The 16,152-nt window shown below is 41.9% G+C and overlaps 2 protein-coding genes, 1 long non-coding RNA gene and 1 other non-coding gene across 7 annotated transcripts in view; 3 read left to right on the top strand and 1 right to left on the bottom strand.

Annotated features, from left to right (window-relative positions):
* The window catches only part of KAT14 (lysine acetyltransferase 14), a 76,491-nt gene that overhangs the window by 37,939 nt on the left and 22,400 nt on the right, over nucleotides 1–16,152 (top strand). For 2 of the 3 annotated variants that reach the window (XM_036009496.1, XM_036009498.1), the window contains 2 exons: nucleotides 6,195–6,614; nucleotides 6,732–7,300. In XM_036009496.1, coding sequence (XP_035865389.1) covers nucleotides 6,195–6,614; nucleotides 6,732–7,300 — 989 coding nt within the window. The remainder of the gene's footprint in view (nucleotides 1–6,194; nucleotides 6,615–6,731; nucleotides 7,301–16,152) is intronic. The other variant, XM_036009497.1, reaches the window with a different exon arrangement.
* Nucleotides 1–16,152, top strand: part of LOC114506203 (protein PET117 homolog, mitochondrial) — a 76,491-nt gene that overhangs the window by 37,939 nt on the left and 22,400 nt on the right. The window contains exons 6-7 of one of the 2 annotated variants that reach the window (XM_028523711.2): nucleotides 6,198–6,614; nucleotides 6,732–7,300. The gene's annotated coding sequence lies outside the window, so the exon portion shown is untranslated. Of the gene's footprint in view, nucleotides 1–6,194; nucleotides 6,615–6,731; nucleotides 7,301–16,152 lie in introns of both variants that reach the window. The other variant, XM_028523712.2, reaches the window with a different exon arrangement.
* LOC118496781 lies at nucleotides 939–1,502 on the bottom strand. The gene is made up of 2 exons (XR_004899332.1): nucleotides 1,276–1,502; nucleotides 939–1,032 (listed from the first exon to the last, which is right to left on the bottom strand). It is a non-coding gene; the product is annotated as an uncharacterized LOC118496781 (long non-coding RNA).
* LOC114507118 lies at nucleotides 10,817–10,923 on the top strand. The gene has a single exon (XR_003685396.1). It is a non-coding gene; the product is annotated as a U6 spliceosomal RNA (small nuclear RNA).

The following is a 16,152-nucleotide window of genomic DNA, read 5'->3' as shown; positions in this document are numbered from 1 at the left end:
TATTTTATTGATTATGCTATTACAGTTGTCGCAGTTTTCCCCCCTTTGTCCCCTTCCTTCCTGCGGTCCCCTCATTCCCTCCTGAAGTCCCTTCCCTTCATTCATGTCCATGATTCGTACATATAATTTCTTTGGCTTCACATTTCCAATGCTATTCTTAATATCCCCCTGTCTATTTTGTACCTACCAATTTATGCTCTTTAATCCCTGCATCTTTTCCCCCTCCTAGCTGATAACCATCCAAATGATCTCTGTATCTATGATTCTGTTCCTCTTCTGGTTTTTGGTTTGTGTTTGTTTCTTTAGATTCAGTTGTTGGTAGTTGTGAATTTGTTGCTATGTTAATGTTTATAGTTGTGGGTTTTTTCTTAAGATTCTTTAAAATTTCATATAGTAATGGCTTGGTAATGATGAAAAACTTTAGCTTTACCTGGTTTATGAAGCACTTTATGTGCCCTTCAATTCTAAATGATAGTTTTGCTAAATAGAGTACTCAAGGTTGCAGCGCCTTACTTTTCATTGCTTTGAATGCTTCTTGCTAGTCCCTTCTATTCAGCAAAGTGTCTTTTGAGAAATCAGCTGACAGCTATGCGAACTCCTTTGTAGGTAACTCTCTTCTTTTCTCTTGTTGTTTTTAGGATTCTCTATTTTTAATCTTGGGCATTTTAATTATGATGTGCCTGGGTGTGGTACTCTTTGGGTCCCACTTATTGGGACTCTCTTTGCTTCCTGGACTTATATGTCTATTTCCTCCACCAAATTAGGGAAGTTTTTTTTTTTTTTTTTCAAATAAATTTTCAGTTTCTTTTCCTCTTCTCCTTCTGGCATTGTTATGATTGGGGTGTTGGTATGTTTGAAGATGTCCCAGAGGCTTATTATTCTATCTTCATTTTTTAAAATTCTTTTTTCTTATTAGTATTCTGAGTGTGTGCTTTTTTCTTCGTTATATTCCAATTTATTGACTTGATACTCAGTTTTACCCACTCCACTATTGGTTCCATGTAGATTATTCTTTATTTCACTTAATGTAACCTTCAAGCCCTGGCTGGCGTAGCTCAGTGGATTGAGCGTGGGCTGGGAACCAAAGTGTCCCAGGTTCGATTCCCAGCCAGGGCACATTCCTGGGTTGCAGGCCATAATCCCCAGCAACCGTACATTGATGTTTCTCTCTCTTTCCCTCTCTCTCTCTCCCCCTCTCTCTCCCTCCCTTCCCTCTCTAAAAATACATACATAAATAAATAAATCTTTAAAAAAAATTCCTTAAAAAAATGTAACCTTCATTTCTGCCTAGGTCTTTATCATGCTATTGCCATACTGAGTGAGTTCACTGAGTATCCTTATAAGCAGTGTTTTGAACTCTGCATCTCATAGGTTGGTTATCTATGTTTTGTTTAATTCTTTTTCTGGAGTTTTGTTTTATTCTTTCAATGGGGCTATATTTCTCTGTGCCCTCATTTTGGCAGCTTCCCTGTGTTTGTTTCTGTGTTTATGTAGAGCTACTTTGACTCTGTGTCTTAGTAGCCTGGCCTATTTTAGAAGAGAGTATCTGTTAATAGTGTGGGACAGTGCCTTAGATGATTGCCAGTGTGGGGCAACCCCTTTTACCACTTTGTGGCTCTGTGGGGGAGAGCACTCAGAGAGGAGACATTGTGGATGCCTGGCTTCTGGTGGTTTTCCTGGGAGGAAGCTGTCTCCCAGCCTGTGCCCTGTTTCTAGTCTCTTCGCTTTCTCCTCATATGCCACTTGTGCCCTTCCAGCTGTTGCCCTGGTGCTGAATCCTAGAGGAGGTGGGTCTGTGTAAATCCTACGTCTATGTAGGACCTTTAAGATGAGTCTCCTGATAATCCGGCAGTTTCTTCCACACCCCATGTCCACTTTTTTCACAGTCAGAAATTATTAGGATTTATCTTCGAGGTGCTGGAACCCTGGGCTGCTGGGTAGTCGGGTGGCCAGTGATCCTGTGCACCTGAAATATCCCTCCCAATTTTTATCTACCACATGTGAATATGGTACGGCCCATTCTCCTGCCTCTCCACACTGCCTCCACAGTATCGTGCCTTTCTGCGCCTCTCTACCTCTCTTCACGTCTCCACCCCTCCTACCCATCTGGATGAATGTGACTTCTTTAAATCCTTGGTTGTTGGGCTTCCTTACAGGTCGATTTTCTGATAGTTCTGGGTGATAGTTGTTTTGTAGTCTAGATGTATTTTTTCTGTAGTTGCAAGAGGAGGCAAAGCGTGTTTACCTATATCTCCATCTTGACCAGAAGTTATTTTAATCTTTTTATCATGAAAAATTTTAAATATATGCAATATGGAGAATAATATAATGAATCCCCATGTTCACCATTCACCTAGCTTCAAATTTTACATTTTTATTTTTTATTGTTACTTTTTAAAATTGAATTTATTGGGGTGACACTGGTTAACAAAATTGTACAGGACAGCTTTTACATTTTAAAAAATATATTTGTGAAAAAATCAAATAGGATTGAAGGGTATAAATTCTGGACAGTGCCCCTCTACATACAGCCTTTCCTGCAGTTTCACTCGTCATAGTAACCACTGTTGACTCTTGTGAATGCCTTTAGAACTAGTTTCTGCATATTTAAACATTTTGTTATTTTTTAAGAAAAACTGTAAATGGACCCATAATGCTTGTTTTTCAGTTATCCCCCTGCTTACAAGTATACCTTGGATATTTTTACATAGCTGTACATGCAGATCTTTTATTTCATTGTATTCCATTGAATGACTATATAGAAATTTATTAAACCCCTGTTGGTGGACATTTTGCTTATTTCTAGAACCTTTTGTTGTTATTTTAAATAGTATTACAATATTATATTTGTGTACTTGTGCAATTTTTTTGTGATAAATTCCTGGAAGCATGTTGCTTTATCAAAAACACATGTTAATTGAAAACTTTTATCAGTATTGCCAAATTACCTTCCAAAAAATTGTAGTAAAATTTATGTTCTGGTATGAAAATGTTCATTTCTCCCTATGCTTGCTGAGCATTATTAAACTTTTAATGTTTACCAATCCTAATAGGTAAGATAGTAATTAGTTGTTTAAATGTGATTACAACTTTTTCCTTAAGAGATAGGTATAAGTCCTCATTTAAAGCATTCATTGACTTAGCAAGTGTTCAACAAGTATTTATTGAGTTAATTAAATAACGGAAGGGAAAGGAAATAACAATTAGGAGAAGCCACCCAAAAGAAAATGTGAGATTAGCGATGGGGTATAGGAAAGAGGAGTCAGAAAAGGTTCTTAAACTAGTGACCAGAAGTAAAAATGACAGGAAAACAAAATAAAGCATTCATCAAGCATTTCTCTATTTTGAATGTAATAGGTTTACAACAATAAATTAGCAAAAGAAATGAAAGCTGAGTGATTATTTAAAAATTTAGAGAGACTTCTGGTCAAGATGGTGGCACAGGCAGACATGACTTGCCTCTTCACAAAACCACATCAAAATTACAACTAAAATACAGAATAGCCATCACTCAGAACCATCAGAAATTGAGTTGAGTGGAAGTCTGACAACTACGGAATTAAAGAAATCACATTCATCCAGACTGGTAGGAGAGGTGTAGATTCAGAGCCATGGAATAGTCTGGTCCTACATCCACAGGTGGTGGATAAAAATTCAGGAGGGGTATCTTGGGAATGAGAAGTCTCAGCCCCACACCAGACTCCCAGCCCAGGGTCCCAGTGCCAAGAAGATAAGTCCCTGCAACTTCTGACTGCAAAAGCCAGTAGGGTTTATGTTAGTGGAAGAAACTTCTGGAGCCCCAAGCAGGGCCTCTTAAGAACCCACACATGGTCTCACCTACTCAGACTCAATCCCTCTGAAGTCCAGCACTGGGGTAACAGCTTGAAAGGCACCAGTGTCATACAGGGAGAAATTGAAGTGTTTGGCATCAAGGCAAGTGGAGTCCATTGTTCATTTTCTGAACCCTTCCCTGACTGAGACACAGAGCCCAAAAGCTAGTGCCGTCTCTGAGACTTCATCAACCTGGTTAACACTGTTTGACCTACCTTGGAGATCCCCAGAGACTTTGCCCCACTCAACTTGTGGGCCTACCCAAGCTGCTTTTCCACATGACTGGCTAGTCTTGGCTCATGCTTCACAACTCCCTAAAACATCAAAAAAGGAACTGCTGGCCTCAGTGAGTCTCAGGCCTGCCACTAATAGCAGCCAGCCTAGATTCACAGCATGGCTTCACCGGGGAATCTCCAAGCCTAGCATAAGTAGCGGCTATCTAAGATTGCTTTATAGCTCAGGCAAGGTGGCCCTGGGCTAAACACACGTGGAGGCTGACCTTGCCTAGCACCACCCAGGAAATCCCAAAGCCTGCACACCTGGTGGGCAGCTGCTGACCATGTCATAGTACTACCACCCTGCCCCTGCACAGATGATCCTCCATGGATGGCAGAGAATGGTGGTTAGTGGTCACAGCCAATGCTTGCAGCTGACTGGCCTGGGTAAACCCCTTCCATTGACCTGCCAACAGCAATCAAAGCTCAAGTAGAGGAGGAGAGTGTATACAGCCACACACTAAGGGTGCATCTAGAGTACCCAGCTTTGGTGATAGGGGAAGCTATGCCACTGGACCTTACAGGATATCTACTATATTAGGCCACACTCCAAGACACAGAGTCACAACAGCTCTATTTAATACATAGAAACAAACACAGGGAGGCTGCCAAAAAAGGAGACAAAGAATCATGGCCAAAATGAAAGGAAATATTAAAACTCCAGAAAAAGAGCTAAAGGGAATGGAGATAAGCAAGCTATCAGATGCAGAGTTCAAAACACTGTTCATAAGGATGCTCACTAAGTTTAGTGAGGACCTCAGCAGAACAAAAAAGATCCAGTCAGAAATGAACGATACACTATGTGATATAAAGAAAAATTTACAGGTAAACAACAGTAGAATGGATGAAGTCAAGAATCAGATCAATGATTTGGAACGTAAGGAAGCAAAAAACAACCATTGGAACAACAAGAAGAAAAAAGAATAAAAAAAAATGAGGGTAGTGCCCTGGCTGGCGTAGCTCAGTGGATTGAGCGCAGGCTGGGAACCAAAGTGTCCCAGGTTCGTTTCCCAGCCAGGGTACATTTCTGGGTTGCAGGCCATAACCCCCAACAACTGCACATTGATGTTTCTCTCTCTCTCTCTCCCTCTCTCTCTCTCTCTCCCTCCCCCTCCCTCCCTTCTCTCTCTAAAAATAAATAAATTAAATCTTTAAAAAAAAATGAGGGTAGTATAAACAGCCTCTGGGACAACCTTAAGTGGTCCAACATTCACATTATGGGTGTTCCAGAAGGAGAAGAGAAAGCAAGAAATTGGAAATATATGTGAAAAAATAATGAAAGAAAACTTCCCTAACTTGGTGAAGGAAATAGACATACAAGTCCAGGAAGCACAGAGTCCCAAACAAGATAGATGCAAAGCACTCCAGGGCACATCATCATAAAAAGGCCAAAGGTGAAAGGTAAAGAGAGAATCTAAAAAGCAGCAAGAGAAAAGCAGTTAGTTACCTATAGGGGAGTTCTCATAAGACTGTCAGTTGATTTCTCAAAAGTAACTTTGCAGTCTAGAAGGGATTGGCAAGAAATATTCAAAGTCATGGAAAGCAGAGTCCTACAGCCAAGATTGCTCTACCCAGCAAAGCGATCATTTAGAATTGAAGGGCAAATATAGAGCTTCCCAGACAAGAAAAAGGTAAAGGAGTTCATCATCACCAAACCAGTATTGTATGAAATTTTAAAGTCTTAAAAGAAGATCAAAATTATGATCAATAAAATGGCAAAAATACATGTCCATCAACAATTGAATTTAAAAAACAAACTAAACAAACAAGAAGAATAGAGTCAGAATCATGCTTGTGGAGAGCATTTAGTTGGTTGCCAGATGGGGGAATAATGAAGAAGTGAAGGGATTAAGAAATACAAATAGGTAGTTACAGAATAGCTTTGGTGATACAAAGTACAGTACAGGAAATGGAGTAGTCTAAGAACTTATATGCATGACCCATGGTCATGAACTTGTGTGGAGATTCCCAGAGGGAGTGAGGAGTTCTGGGTGAAGGTGGGGAAAAGAGGGGAAAAATCTAAACAACTGTAATAGCATAATTAATAAAATATAATTTCAAAAAATTTAGATATTTATTCTTTTCCAGCAGCCTCAAAACCAATTTTAGATCCCATCATTACTGTTGAGGGCCTTAGAAAACGTGCGAGTCGCAATCCTGTGGAATCAGCCATGGAATTAAAAGAGAAAAGATCTCGTACTCAGGAAGCAAAAGACATTAGAAGAGCACAGAAGGAAGCAGCTGGCTTTCTTGACAGGAGCACTTCTTCAACCCCAGTAAAATTCATAAGCCGAGGCCGCCGGCCTGATGTAATTCTAGAAAAAGGAGAAGTGATTGACTTTTCATCCTTGAGCTCCTCTGACCGCACTCCGCTGACAAGCCCATCTCCTTCTCCTTCTCTGGATTTCTCTGCCCCTGGGACTCCTGCCTCTCACTCAGCCACGCCTAGCTTGCTTTCAGAAGCAGATCTGATTCCAGATGTGATGCCACCACAAGCCTTATTTCATGGTAAGACTTAACCCTTTGTGGGTCTTTTATGTATGGCCCATGATATAAAAGTGTATGCTTTCACCTTGCATGTGGTGTGCTTTGCATTTCTTCTGTTTTGTTTTATGCTCTGCACAGATGATGATGAGATGGAAGGTGATGGAGTCATAGATCCAGGGATGGAGTATGTCCCACCCCCTGCTGGGTCAACAGCTTCTGGGACAGTGGTTGGGGGCAGAAAGAAGGTCAGAGCACCCGAGCAGATAAAGCAGGAAGTAGAGAGTGAGGAGGAAAAACCCGACAGGATGGACATTGACAGCGAAGACACAGATTCCAACACATCTTTGCAAACAAGGGCTCGAGAAAAGAGGAAGCCACAGCTGGAGAAGGACAGGAAACCTAAAGGGCCCAAATACACCTCTGTGAGCATCTATGAGGAGAAATTGCTTCTGAAGAGGCTGGAAGCTTGTCCCAGTGCTGTTGCTATGACACCAGAAGCTCGGAGGCTGAAGCGTAAATTGATTATCAGACAAGCAAAAAGGGAGAGGGGCTTACCACTTTTTGACTTGGATCAAGTAGTTAATGCTGCTCTTCTGTTAGTTGATGGAATTTATGGAGTCAAAGAAGGAGGAGTTTCCAGTCTTCCGGCAGCCCAAGCCACATACAGAACCACCTGTCAGGACTTCAGAATCCTTGACCGATACCAGGTGAGTTAGCACACTGTCTCTAATTCAGGGTGGGAGTGGAGGTGGGGCAGGCAGCACCATGGAGTGGACACAGTTATGCTGTGACTGTTAAGGTCCTGAGTAATTTTGGGATAGAAACAAAAACGCAAAAAAGAAAAATACGAAAATTGCTGGGCTTAATTTTTTGAAATAGCTTAGTCTGAATACCACTTCATACATCTGGGGTTTTTCCCTCTTGGGGCATTCAAGGCAGAACCTAGACATTTTCATTGTATTATTTTGTCCCTGAGGGTAGCTGTCCATGGTTTGGTTCATAGCTTTGATCGATGGTTGTATTGAGAATGCTAGTATACCAGATCCTGTGCTTAGCAGGATCTGAAAACATGTAAACATCTGTGTGGTTAAGAGACAACATGGAGACATAGTAGCCAAGGAATCAGTGTGGTGTCAGTGTTGTTTGAGATGATTTAGTGGAACCCAGGTCTAGGTGTACTCGGGAACAATGAATTCCATTCAAACTACCAGAACCACACCTTCACACAGGAATGAGAGGTCTTATATTTCCCCTGTATCTTTGCCAGCACTTGTTCTTACGAGCCTTTGATTAGTTAGCTAACTGAGAGCTGTAAAGTGAATTTGTTTGATTGTCCGTAAGGTTAAACAGTTTTCATATTCCCCAGTTGTTTCCCTGTGAATTGCCTGTTTGGATTCTTTGCACATTTTTCTATCTTGTTTTTTGGCAACTAGTGGGCTTTTCTCTTTGTTGCCACTGTTCTGGTATTATTCAGTAGTTTTGGGCTTTTTTTTTCATTGTACTCAGTGTTTCACGTGTGGCCCCTCTCAATTTGAAGCTCTCCTTGAGTTATAGAAAGTCTTCTTAATTTCCTATCTTCTGGTTTCTCTGTTCAGTCTTTTCAGAGTACTACTATTAGACCAAGGGTTAGCAAACTTTTTCTGTAAAGGGTCAGATAGTAAATAGTTTCTGCTTTGCAGGCCACATAGTCTCAGTTGCAGCCATCTTAACATTACTGTTGTATTGTGAAAGCTGCACAAGACATAATACATGGGTGTGGCTGTACTCCAGTAAAACTTTATTTAATACAAAACAGGCTAGATTTGGGCTATAGTTTGTCATTGACCCCCTATTCCAGATCTATCCCCTTAATATTTTTTCTCCTATTTCTCATCTTTCCTGGGGAGTAAAAGCCTGCCTGCCTGCATCTTAGGAGCAAGTGGGGGGTGGGGGTGGGAGCTACCCCATCAGCTGGTAAACTTCCACTGAATGTCTCTGTTTTTAGGTCAGTACTTCCACCCTTGGCTGTGTCAGGTGCCCCTGTATCTAGAATCTCTTGAGCCTCTGCAGAGTGTAGTCTTCTTCCCATGGAGGGGAATATCATTTCTGGTTATGAGCAGTGGGGGCTTTAATCCCTTAAATAAAGAGACACTCAACTTTACTAGGACCTGGTGACCCCAGTTGCTGCTCTTTCCTGAGGCTCTAGCCTATAAATCATACTACTCCTGGCTTGTCCTCACTGCTGCCTTAAGTTTTGCCTCTCTGATATAAATCATTTGTCATTTATTCATATGCTTTTGTTGCCATCATCTGTTTTTTGTTCTCATGGGTTTGCTTTTTTAACATGTATACTTTATTTTTTTTAATTATGAAATGTGTCATATCCATTGAAGAATGCGTAGAACATATGAGTATGGTTTATAGAGATGAATAGAATAACTACCTATGCCTCTAGCTCCTGGGTTAAGAAATAGCATTATAAACACCTGCAACATCCTGTGCACTGCCTGCTCCTCCCAGAGGGAGTCATTTTCTTACTTGTTAAGCATTCTTCTATTTTTTCAATGTCTGTATCCCTAAACAATACACTATCAGTTTAAAAAAATGAAGTGGGAAGCACTTAGTATATAAGTAAATTGACTCTCAGGTGAAGGCTTCTAGGAGAAGATAAGCTAAGTAGTCTTTATGGGTCATTGCTGTAGATTGAATTGTGTCCCACAAAAGGATACATTAAAATCCTAACCCTCTGTATATGTGAATGAGACCTGATTTGGAAATAGGAGTAGGCTGGGCCCTTAATGCACTATGAGCAGTGTCCTTACAAGAAGAGAACAGACACAGACACTTAGGGAGAATACCATGTGATGACTGAGGCAGAGTGATATGTCTATAAGCCAAGGGATACCAATAATTGCTGGTAACATCAGAAGCCAAGAGAAAGGCATGGGACAGATTGTCCCCCAGAGTGTTTAGAAAGAGCATGGCCCTGCTGACATCTTGATTCCTGATTTCCTGACTCCAGAACTATGAGAGAATAAATTTCTGTTGTTTTAAGTCACCCCATTGATACAACAGCTGCAGGAAACTCATATAGTCATGTTCTGGCTACACCTCTCATGAGCCTGTCCTGGAAAAGTCAGTGGTCAAGGTCATTAGGGAGTCCTGGGAAACATAAGGCTCAGTACCACCTGAGCTGCAGTATATACCAGGCAGTGCGACAGAAGTCTGGACCGTGGGAATGGGGTCCTCTGTATTCCTGCCTGGGCTGACATGCTTTCTTCCAGCTCATAGGTCAAGTGTGGGACAAGTGTACTCAGCTGAGCCAGGGAGCAAGCATGGATGGAGTAGAGTCTCAGAGTATATGGTGAAGCCAAGCAGGGCACAGAGAGATTCTGGGCCGCTACTTCTCAGGGTTAAAAATGGTTCAGTAGCGGCAGGGACTTAGTGATGATAGCCTCAGTATGTTGGCCCCTTGAGTCACACTTACCACTCTACTGACTGCCTTTTGTGTGTGATACTCTGGTCCTGGGATCACCTTTCACTGGGGATTCATTTGTTCCTTCTTTGTATTGAATATCCTGTTTCTGTGCTCCATCTTTACCTTTTTGTACGTTTACCCTCTGGTTTAGCAGAACATATGTTAGTAGTTTTCTGAGGAGAGCTGCCTGGGAAGTAAAATGTGAGGCCTTCCTTGCCTGAAAGGCCTTGAACTTTAAGCCAGAATCCCAAGCCAGCATTGGGTAAAGCCGAGGGCCAATTTAACAGCAATGCAGGAAGCATTTAGACAATGGAATAGCTCTCTGTTGAGGACCTCCAGTATTTCTTCCTTGAGGTGTTTTCTGTTGTCAGAGTTGCCATAAAGGATTGTTTCTGCCTGAGGACCCTGGTTGCCAAGTGGAGAAAGGGGACCTCAGCCTTTAGTTTTACGATACTCACACCTTAATGCTATGCAAGCTTCCCTGTCGAGAGGCCTGGACATACTTCATCTACAGATCAGACCTCCAGACTTCAGTGGGGAGGAGGGCAACCATCTGGCAGCAGGGACTTGAGGTGGGATATAGGGATCTTACTATTGTGCACACAACTTTTATCATTCTTTTGGTGAGCATGTGTTCTTGGGCTCTGAATTTCACAAGGGCTTCTCAGTTTTTCCTCCCTAACTAGTAGGGATTGGGTGGCTAGAGGGACCTGCAATTGGGTATTTCCCTTTCCACAGGTTGTTTAGGCTCTGATAAAACCATAATGTGCTCACTTTGGCAGCACATATACTAAAATTGGAACAACACAGAGAAGATTAGTATGGCTCCTGTACAGAGATGATAGGCAAATTTGTGAAGCATTCGAATTGTTAAGGCATTATGCTGAGGGAAATATGTCAGACAGAGACAGGCAAATACTGTATTATCTCGTATGTGGGGTTAAAACAACAACTCATAGACAGAGATCAGACTTGTGGTTACCAGAGGCAGAGGATGGGAGGAGGGGGCATTGGAAGAAGGTGGTCAAAAGGTACAAATTTCCAGGTGTAAGATAAATAAATACTAGGAATGTAACATACAACATGGTAACTATAGCTAACACTGCTGTATGATATATAGAAAAGTTGTTAACAGAGTAAATCTTAAGAATTCTCATTGTTACAGAACAAAGAGGGGGGCCTGGGATGATATACTATTACCGAAAGGAACCCCCAGGTCCATTATGTCTGCCGTCTATAGGAAAGATGTCTCTCAATGCCAGAGATTCGTGAAAAGGAAAGGAAATGTTTATTTAATGCTATACAAACTTAAAGTAGTGACCTAATGTCTTCATCAAAATCCCAAAGTCCCTTAAAACACCCACAAACAGACACAGTCCTTCCTTCCCCCTTTGCCCAGTCTTGGGTACTGTATCTCAGGAAAGGAAATAGAAGTCCTTGGCTCAGGCAGCCCCCGGTTCTTCCCAGTAATCCTTCCTGGCTGGTAGGCCTCCCTCAGTTCCCGGCACCATCAGCTATGTTGCCGGGATCTCTGCTAAAGCCGGGTGGTGGTTCCCCCGTCTAATGCTGCGGGGGTTCCCACTCCGGCAAAGGTGCATGGTCCTCTCTCCACCACTCTAGCTGCGTGGTCCTCTCTCCCCCAGGGCCACGGGAGTCCCCGCTCAGTCAAAACCGCGTGGTTCTCTCTCCTCAATGACTGCAAGGGTGGGGGCGGTCACCACTCTGCCAAAGCAGAGTGGTGGTTCTCTGCTAAAGCCGCATGGTGATTCTCTCTCGCAGGGCTGCGGGAGTCCCCACTCTGCTAAAGACCGAGTGGTTCTCTCCCCAATGGCTGCCATGTCTCGGTTTAAATCCCTGCGCCAGTCTTCCTCTGCAGCCCCATTTCTGACTCCTCCCATACTCTTTTACACCTGCCAGTACTCTCAAAGCCTTCCAGTTTTAGTGGGCTGCCATCGTGAGTCTGGGCAGGCATGGTCCCTCGTCATAGAGCCAGTCTTCTCCAAGCTCCCACACAGGTGCTTGGGGACCTGCCCCCCAGTTACGTCTTGGGGGGGGGAAGTTACTTCCATTCCCCTGGCTCAGAACATGGCCACAGCTATTAACATATCTATGCAACCAGTTAAAGGTTATAGATATGTTAAATGACCACACCAGAGGTTAGCTGCAAAGCTGTTGCTGTGCAATACAGCTCTCAATGGCCCTGCTCCATTTGTCCCTTCCTCCAACCCACATGGGGGGGTGGGTGGAGGACAACCCAACATCTCCTGGACACCTTGAGTTCTGGACCCCATTTCAAATGCCCATTTGGGGTCCCCCCTCTTGGCTGCACCCTGTTACATCATCACAAGGAAAACATTTTTTTCTTTTTTCTCTTTTTATGATACTTATATGAGAAGATGGATGTTAACTGAACCTATTGTGGCAATCATTTCAGAATAAATGTATATCAAACCACCATGTTGTATACTTTAAACTTACGGAGTGATACATATCAGTTATTTCTCAGTAAAACTCAGGGGAAATGTTTCTAACAAAATACTTTAAAAAAGTAAGACACTAGGGTAGGCTCTGACAAAATGGTTTCTTTTGAGGACAGGCCTTGTTAAGAACAGAGTACACTATACTCTGATGTATTTCAAAATGACTACTTTTCCACTCCTCTTGGCAGAAGCATGAGGCAATTTTTCCTTGCTTTTTACCACGAGAACCTAGTACAGCTCCTTGAAGTATCAAGAAAACTCGCAAAAATGGTCCTTCCCCTTCCCCAGAGTGTTGTCTCTAGGATTTGTTCACACTGAACCCCCAGCAATTTTGCATTTGTAGTTTAGGTTTTTACCTGACACTTGTTCACAGAGCTTTCTATTCATGGGTTTCTGCTTGGTAAGTTGTGATTCTCTGTATCTTTCTGTCTGTCTCTCCTGTTCGGGGGTAGCAGTTTGCCCTGTGACCTCAATTGTCTGATGGATCTAAGAAGTTTGATTTTTCAGTTTGTTCAACTTTTACTTGTTAGGATGTTGTCTGTTTATATGCCAGACTGGAAACTGGATGTTCTCTTTTGTGCTTCTTTAATCTGGGAAATTCTTCATAATTGTTTCTTTAATATATTCCTCCTTTATGTTTTTTCCTCTCCTTTTGGATTCCTAATATGGACATTGACACCATTAGTTCTTTTCTTTATCTCTTCCTTTGCCTTTCTTTTTTTAATCTTCTCCCAAGGATATGTTTATTGATTTTAGAGAGAGAGGAAAGTAGGGGGGGATAGAGAGAGAGAAACGTTGATATGAGAGAGAAACGTGGATTGGTCACCTACCATTCACTCCCTGAGCAGGGAACTCACAACCCAGCTGTGCCTTTACTGGGAATTAAACCCACAACCTTTTGTTGTATGGGATGACCCTCCAAGCAACTGAGCCACCTGGCCAGGGCTTTTCCTTTCATTTTATTTTATTTTTTTTTCTTTTTATTGCATGTGTTGGGGTGATGTTGGTTAAGAAAATTATACAGATTTCAGGTGCACAGTTCTGTAACACATCATCTGTATGCTGCATTGTGTGTTCACCACCCCAACTCAAGTCTCCTTCCATCACCATTTATCCCCCCTATACTCTCCTTTACCTCTCTCTGTGCCCAGCCCACTGATAGTCACCACACTGTTGTTCATGTCCATGAGTTTTTTCCTCTATTCCTCCACACTCTTACCCAGCTTCCTTCTCAGGCAGCAGTCAGTGTGCTCTCTATCTGTGTGTCTGTCTCTGTTTTGCTTGTTAGTTCATTTTGCTCATTAGAGTCCACATATGAGTGCAATCATATGGTCCTTGTCTTTTTCTGGCTGGCTTATTTCATTTAACATGATGCTCGCTGGGTCCATCTGTGCTGTCACAAAGGGTACAATTTTTTTTTTTTTTTACAGCTGAGTAGTATTCCATTATGTAAATTTACCACAGCTTTTTTTACCCACTCATCTACTGATGGACACTTGGGCTGATTCTAAATCTTGACTATTATAAATAATGCTGCAATGAACATAGGGATGCATATATTCTTTTGAGTTAGTGTTTCAAGTTTCTTTGGATAAATCTTCAGAAGTAGAATCACTGGTTCATAAATTTTTAATTTTGGGGGGTAAATCCATACAGCTTTCCACAGCGGCTGCACCAATCTGCATTCACACCAATAGAGCATGGGGATGCCCTTTTCTTTTTTCAAAGATTCTATTTATTTATTTTTAGATAGAGAGGAAAGTAGAGAGAAGAGAGGGAGAGAAACATTAGTGTGTGGTTGCCTCTTGTGCACCCTCCACTGGGGACCTGGCCTACAGCCCAGGCATTTGTCCTGACTAGGTATTGAACCAGCGACCCTTTGGTTTGCAGGCTGGTGGTCAATCCAGTGAGCCACACCAGTCAGGGGGAGAGTTTGCTTTTCTTCACATCTTGACAACATTTGTTGTTTCTTGATTTACTGATAGGCATTCTGCAGGTATGAGGTGATATCTCATTGTGGTTTTAATTTGCATTTCTCTGATGATGAGTGATACTGAGCATATGTTTATTGGCTGTGTGTATGCCCTCTTTGGAGAAGTGTATATTCAAGTCCTTAGCCCATTTAAATTTTTTAAAGTATATTTTATTGATTATGCTATTACAGTTTTCCCAGTTTTTCCCCTTTATCCTTCCTCCACCCACCCCCCACCCTCCAGCATTCCCCCCTCTTAGTTCATGTCCATGGATTGTACATATAAGTTCTTTGGTTTCTCCATGTCCTACACTATTCTTAACCTTTCCCTGTCTATTTTATGCCTACCAATTATGCTTCCTGTTCCCTGTACATTCTCCCGCCCCATTCTTCCCCTCACCTTCCCCACTGAAAACCCTCCATGTGATACCCATTTCTCTGATTCTGTTCTGTTCTAGTTGTTTGCTTAGTTTTGGGGGTTTTTTAGGTTCAGTTGTTGATAGTTGTGAGTTTGTTGTCATTTTACAGTTTGTAGTTTTTGATCTTCTATTCCTTAGATAAATCCTTTTAACATTTCATTTAATAAGGGCTTAGTAATTATGAACTCATTTAAATTGACCTTATCTGGGAAGCACTTTATCTGCCCTTCCATATTAAATGATAGCTTTGCTGGGTAGAGTAATCCTGGATGTAGGTCCTTGCCTTTCATGACTTCAAATACTTCTTTCCAGTCCCTTCTTGCCTGTAAGGTTTCTTTTGAGAAATCAGCTGACACTCTTATGGGCACTCCTTTGTAGTTAACTTTCTCCTTTCCTCTTGCTTGTTTTAGGATTCTTTCTTTATCTTTAATCTTGGGTAATTTAAGATTACCTTAAGATTACCCATGATGATGTGCCTTTTGTGTTCCTCCTGGGGTCCAATTTCTTTGGGACTTTATCTTCAATCTTGGGTAATTTAAGATTACCTTAAGATTACCCATGATGATATGCCTTAGTGTATTCCTCCTGGGGTCCAGTTTCTTTGGGATTCTCTGGGCTTCCTGGACTTCCTGGAAGTCTATTTCCTTTGCTAGATTGGGGAAGTTTTCCTTCATTATTTGTTCAAATAAGTTTTCCATTTCTTGCTCTCCCTCTTCTCCTTTTGGTACCCCTATGATTCTGATGTTAGAGCATTTAAAGTTGTCCCAGAGTTTCCTAAGCCTCTCCTCATTTTTTTGAATTCTTGTTTCTTCATTCTGTTCTGTTGGACGTTTATTTTTTCCTTTCATTCCAAATTGTTGATGTGAGTCCTGGTTTCCTTCCCTCCACTGTTGGTTCCCTGTGTATTTTGCTTTGTTTCACTTTGGGAAGCCTTCATTTGTTCCTTCATTTTGTTACTGAGCTTAATTAGTTCTGTGAGCATTGTGATTACCAGTGTTTTGAACTCTGCATCAAGTAGTTTGTCTCTCTCCTTGTTGCTTAGCTCTTTTCTGGAGCTTGATCTGTTCTTTTATTTGGGCCATATTTCTCTGTTTTGGTGCAACCTGTTATGTTGTAAGGGGGCTGGGCCTTAGGTATTTATCCGGGTAAGGTAACCTCTTTGCTGCATTGTGGTGCTGTCTGTGGGGAAGGGATTAGAGAAGGAATAATGGAACTTGCTGGCTCAGCTCAA

This window comes from Phyllostomus discolor, chromosome 9 (assembly GCF_004126475.2).
Source record: "Phyllostomus discolor isolate MPI-MPIP mPhyDis1 chromosome 9, mPhyDis1.pri.v3, whole genome shotgun sequence".
NCBI classification, from domain to species: domain Eukaryota; kingdom Metazoa; phylum Chordata; class Mammalia; order Chiroptera; family Phyllostomidae; genus Phyllostomus; species Phyllostomus discolor.
This window is presented reverse-complemented; position numbering and strand designations above follow the sequence as displayed.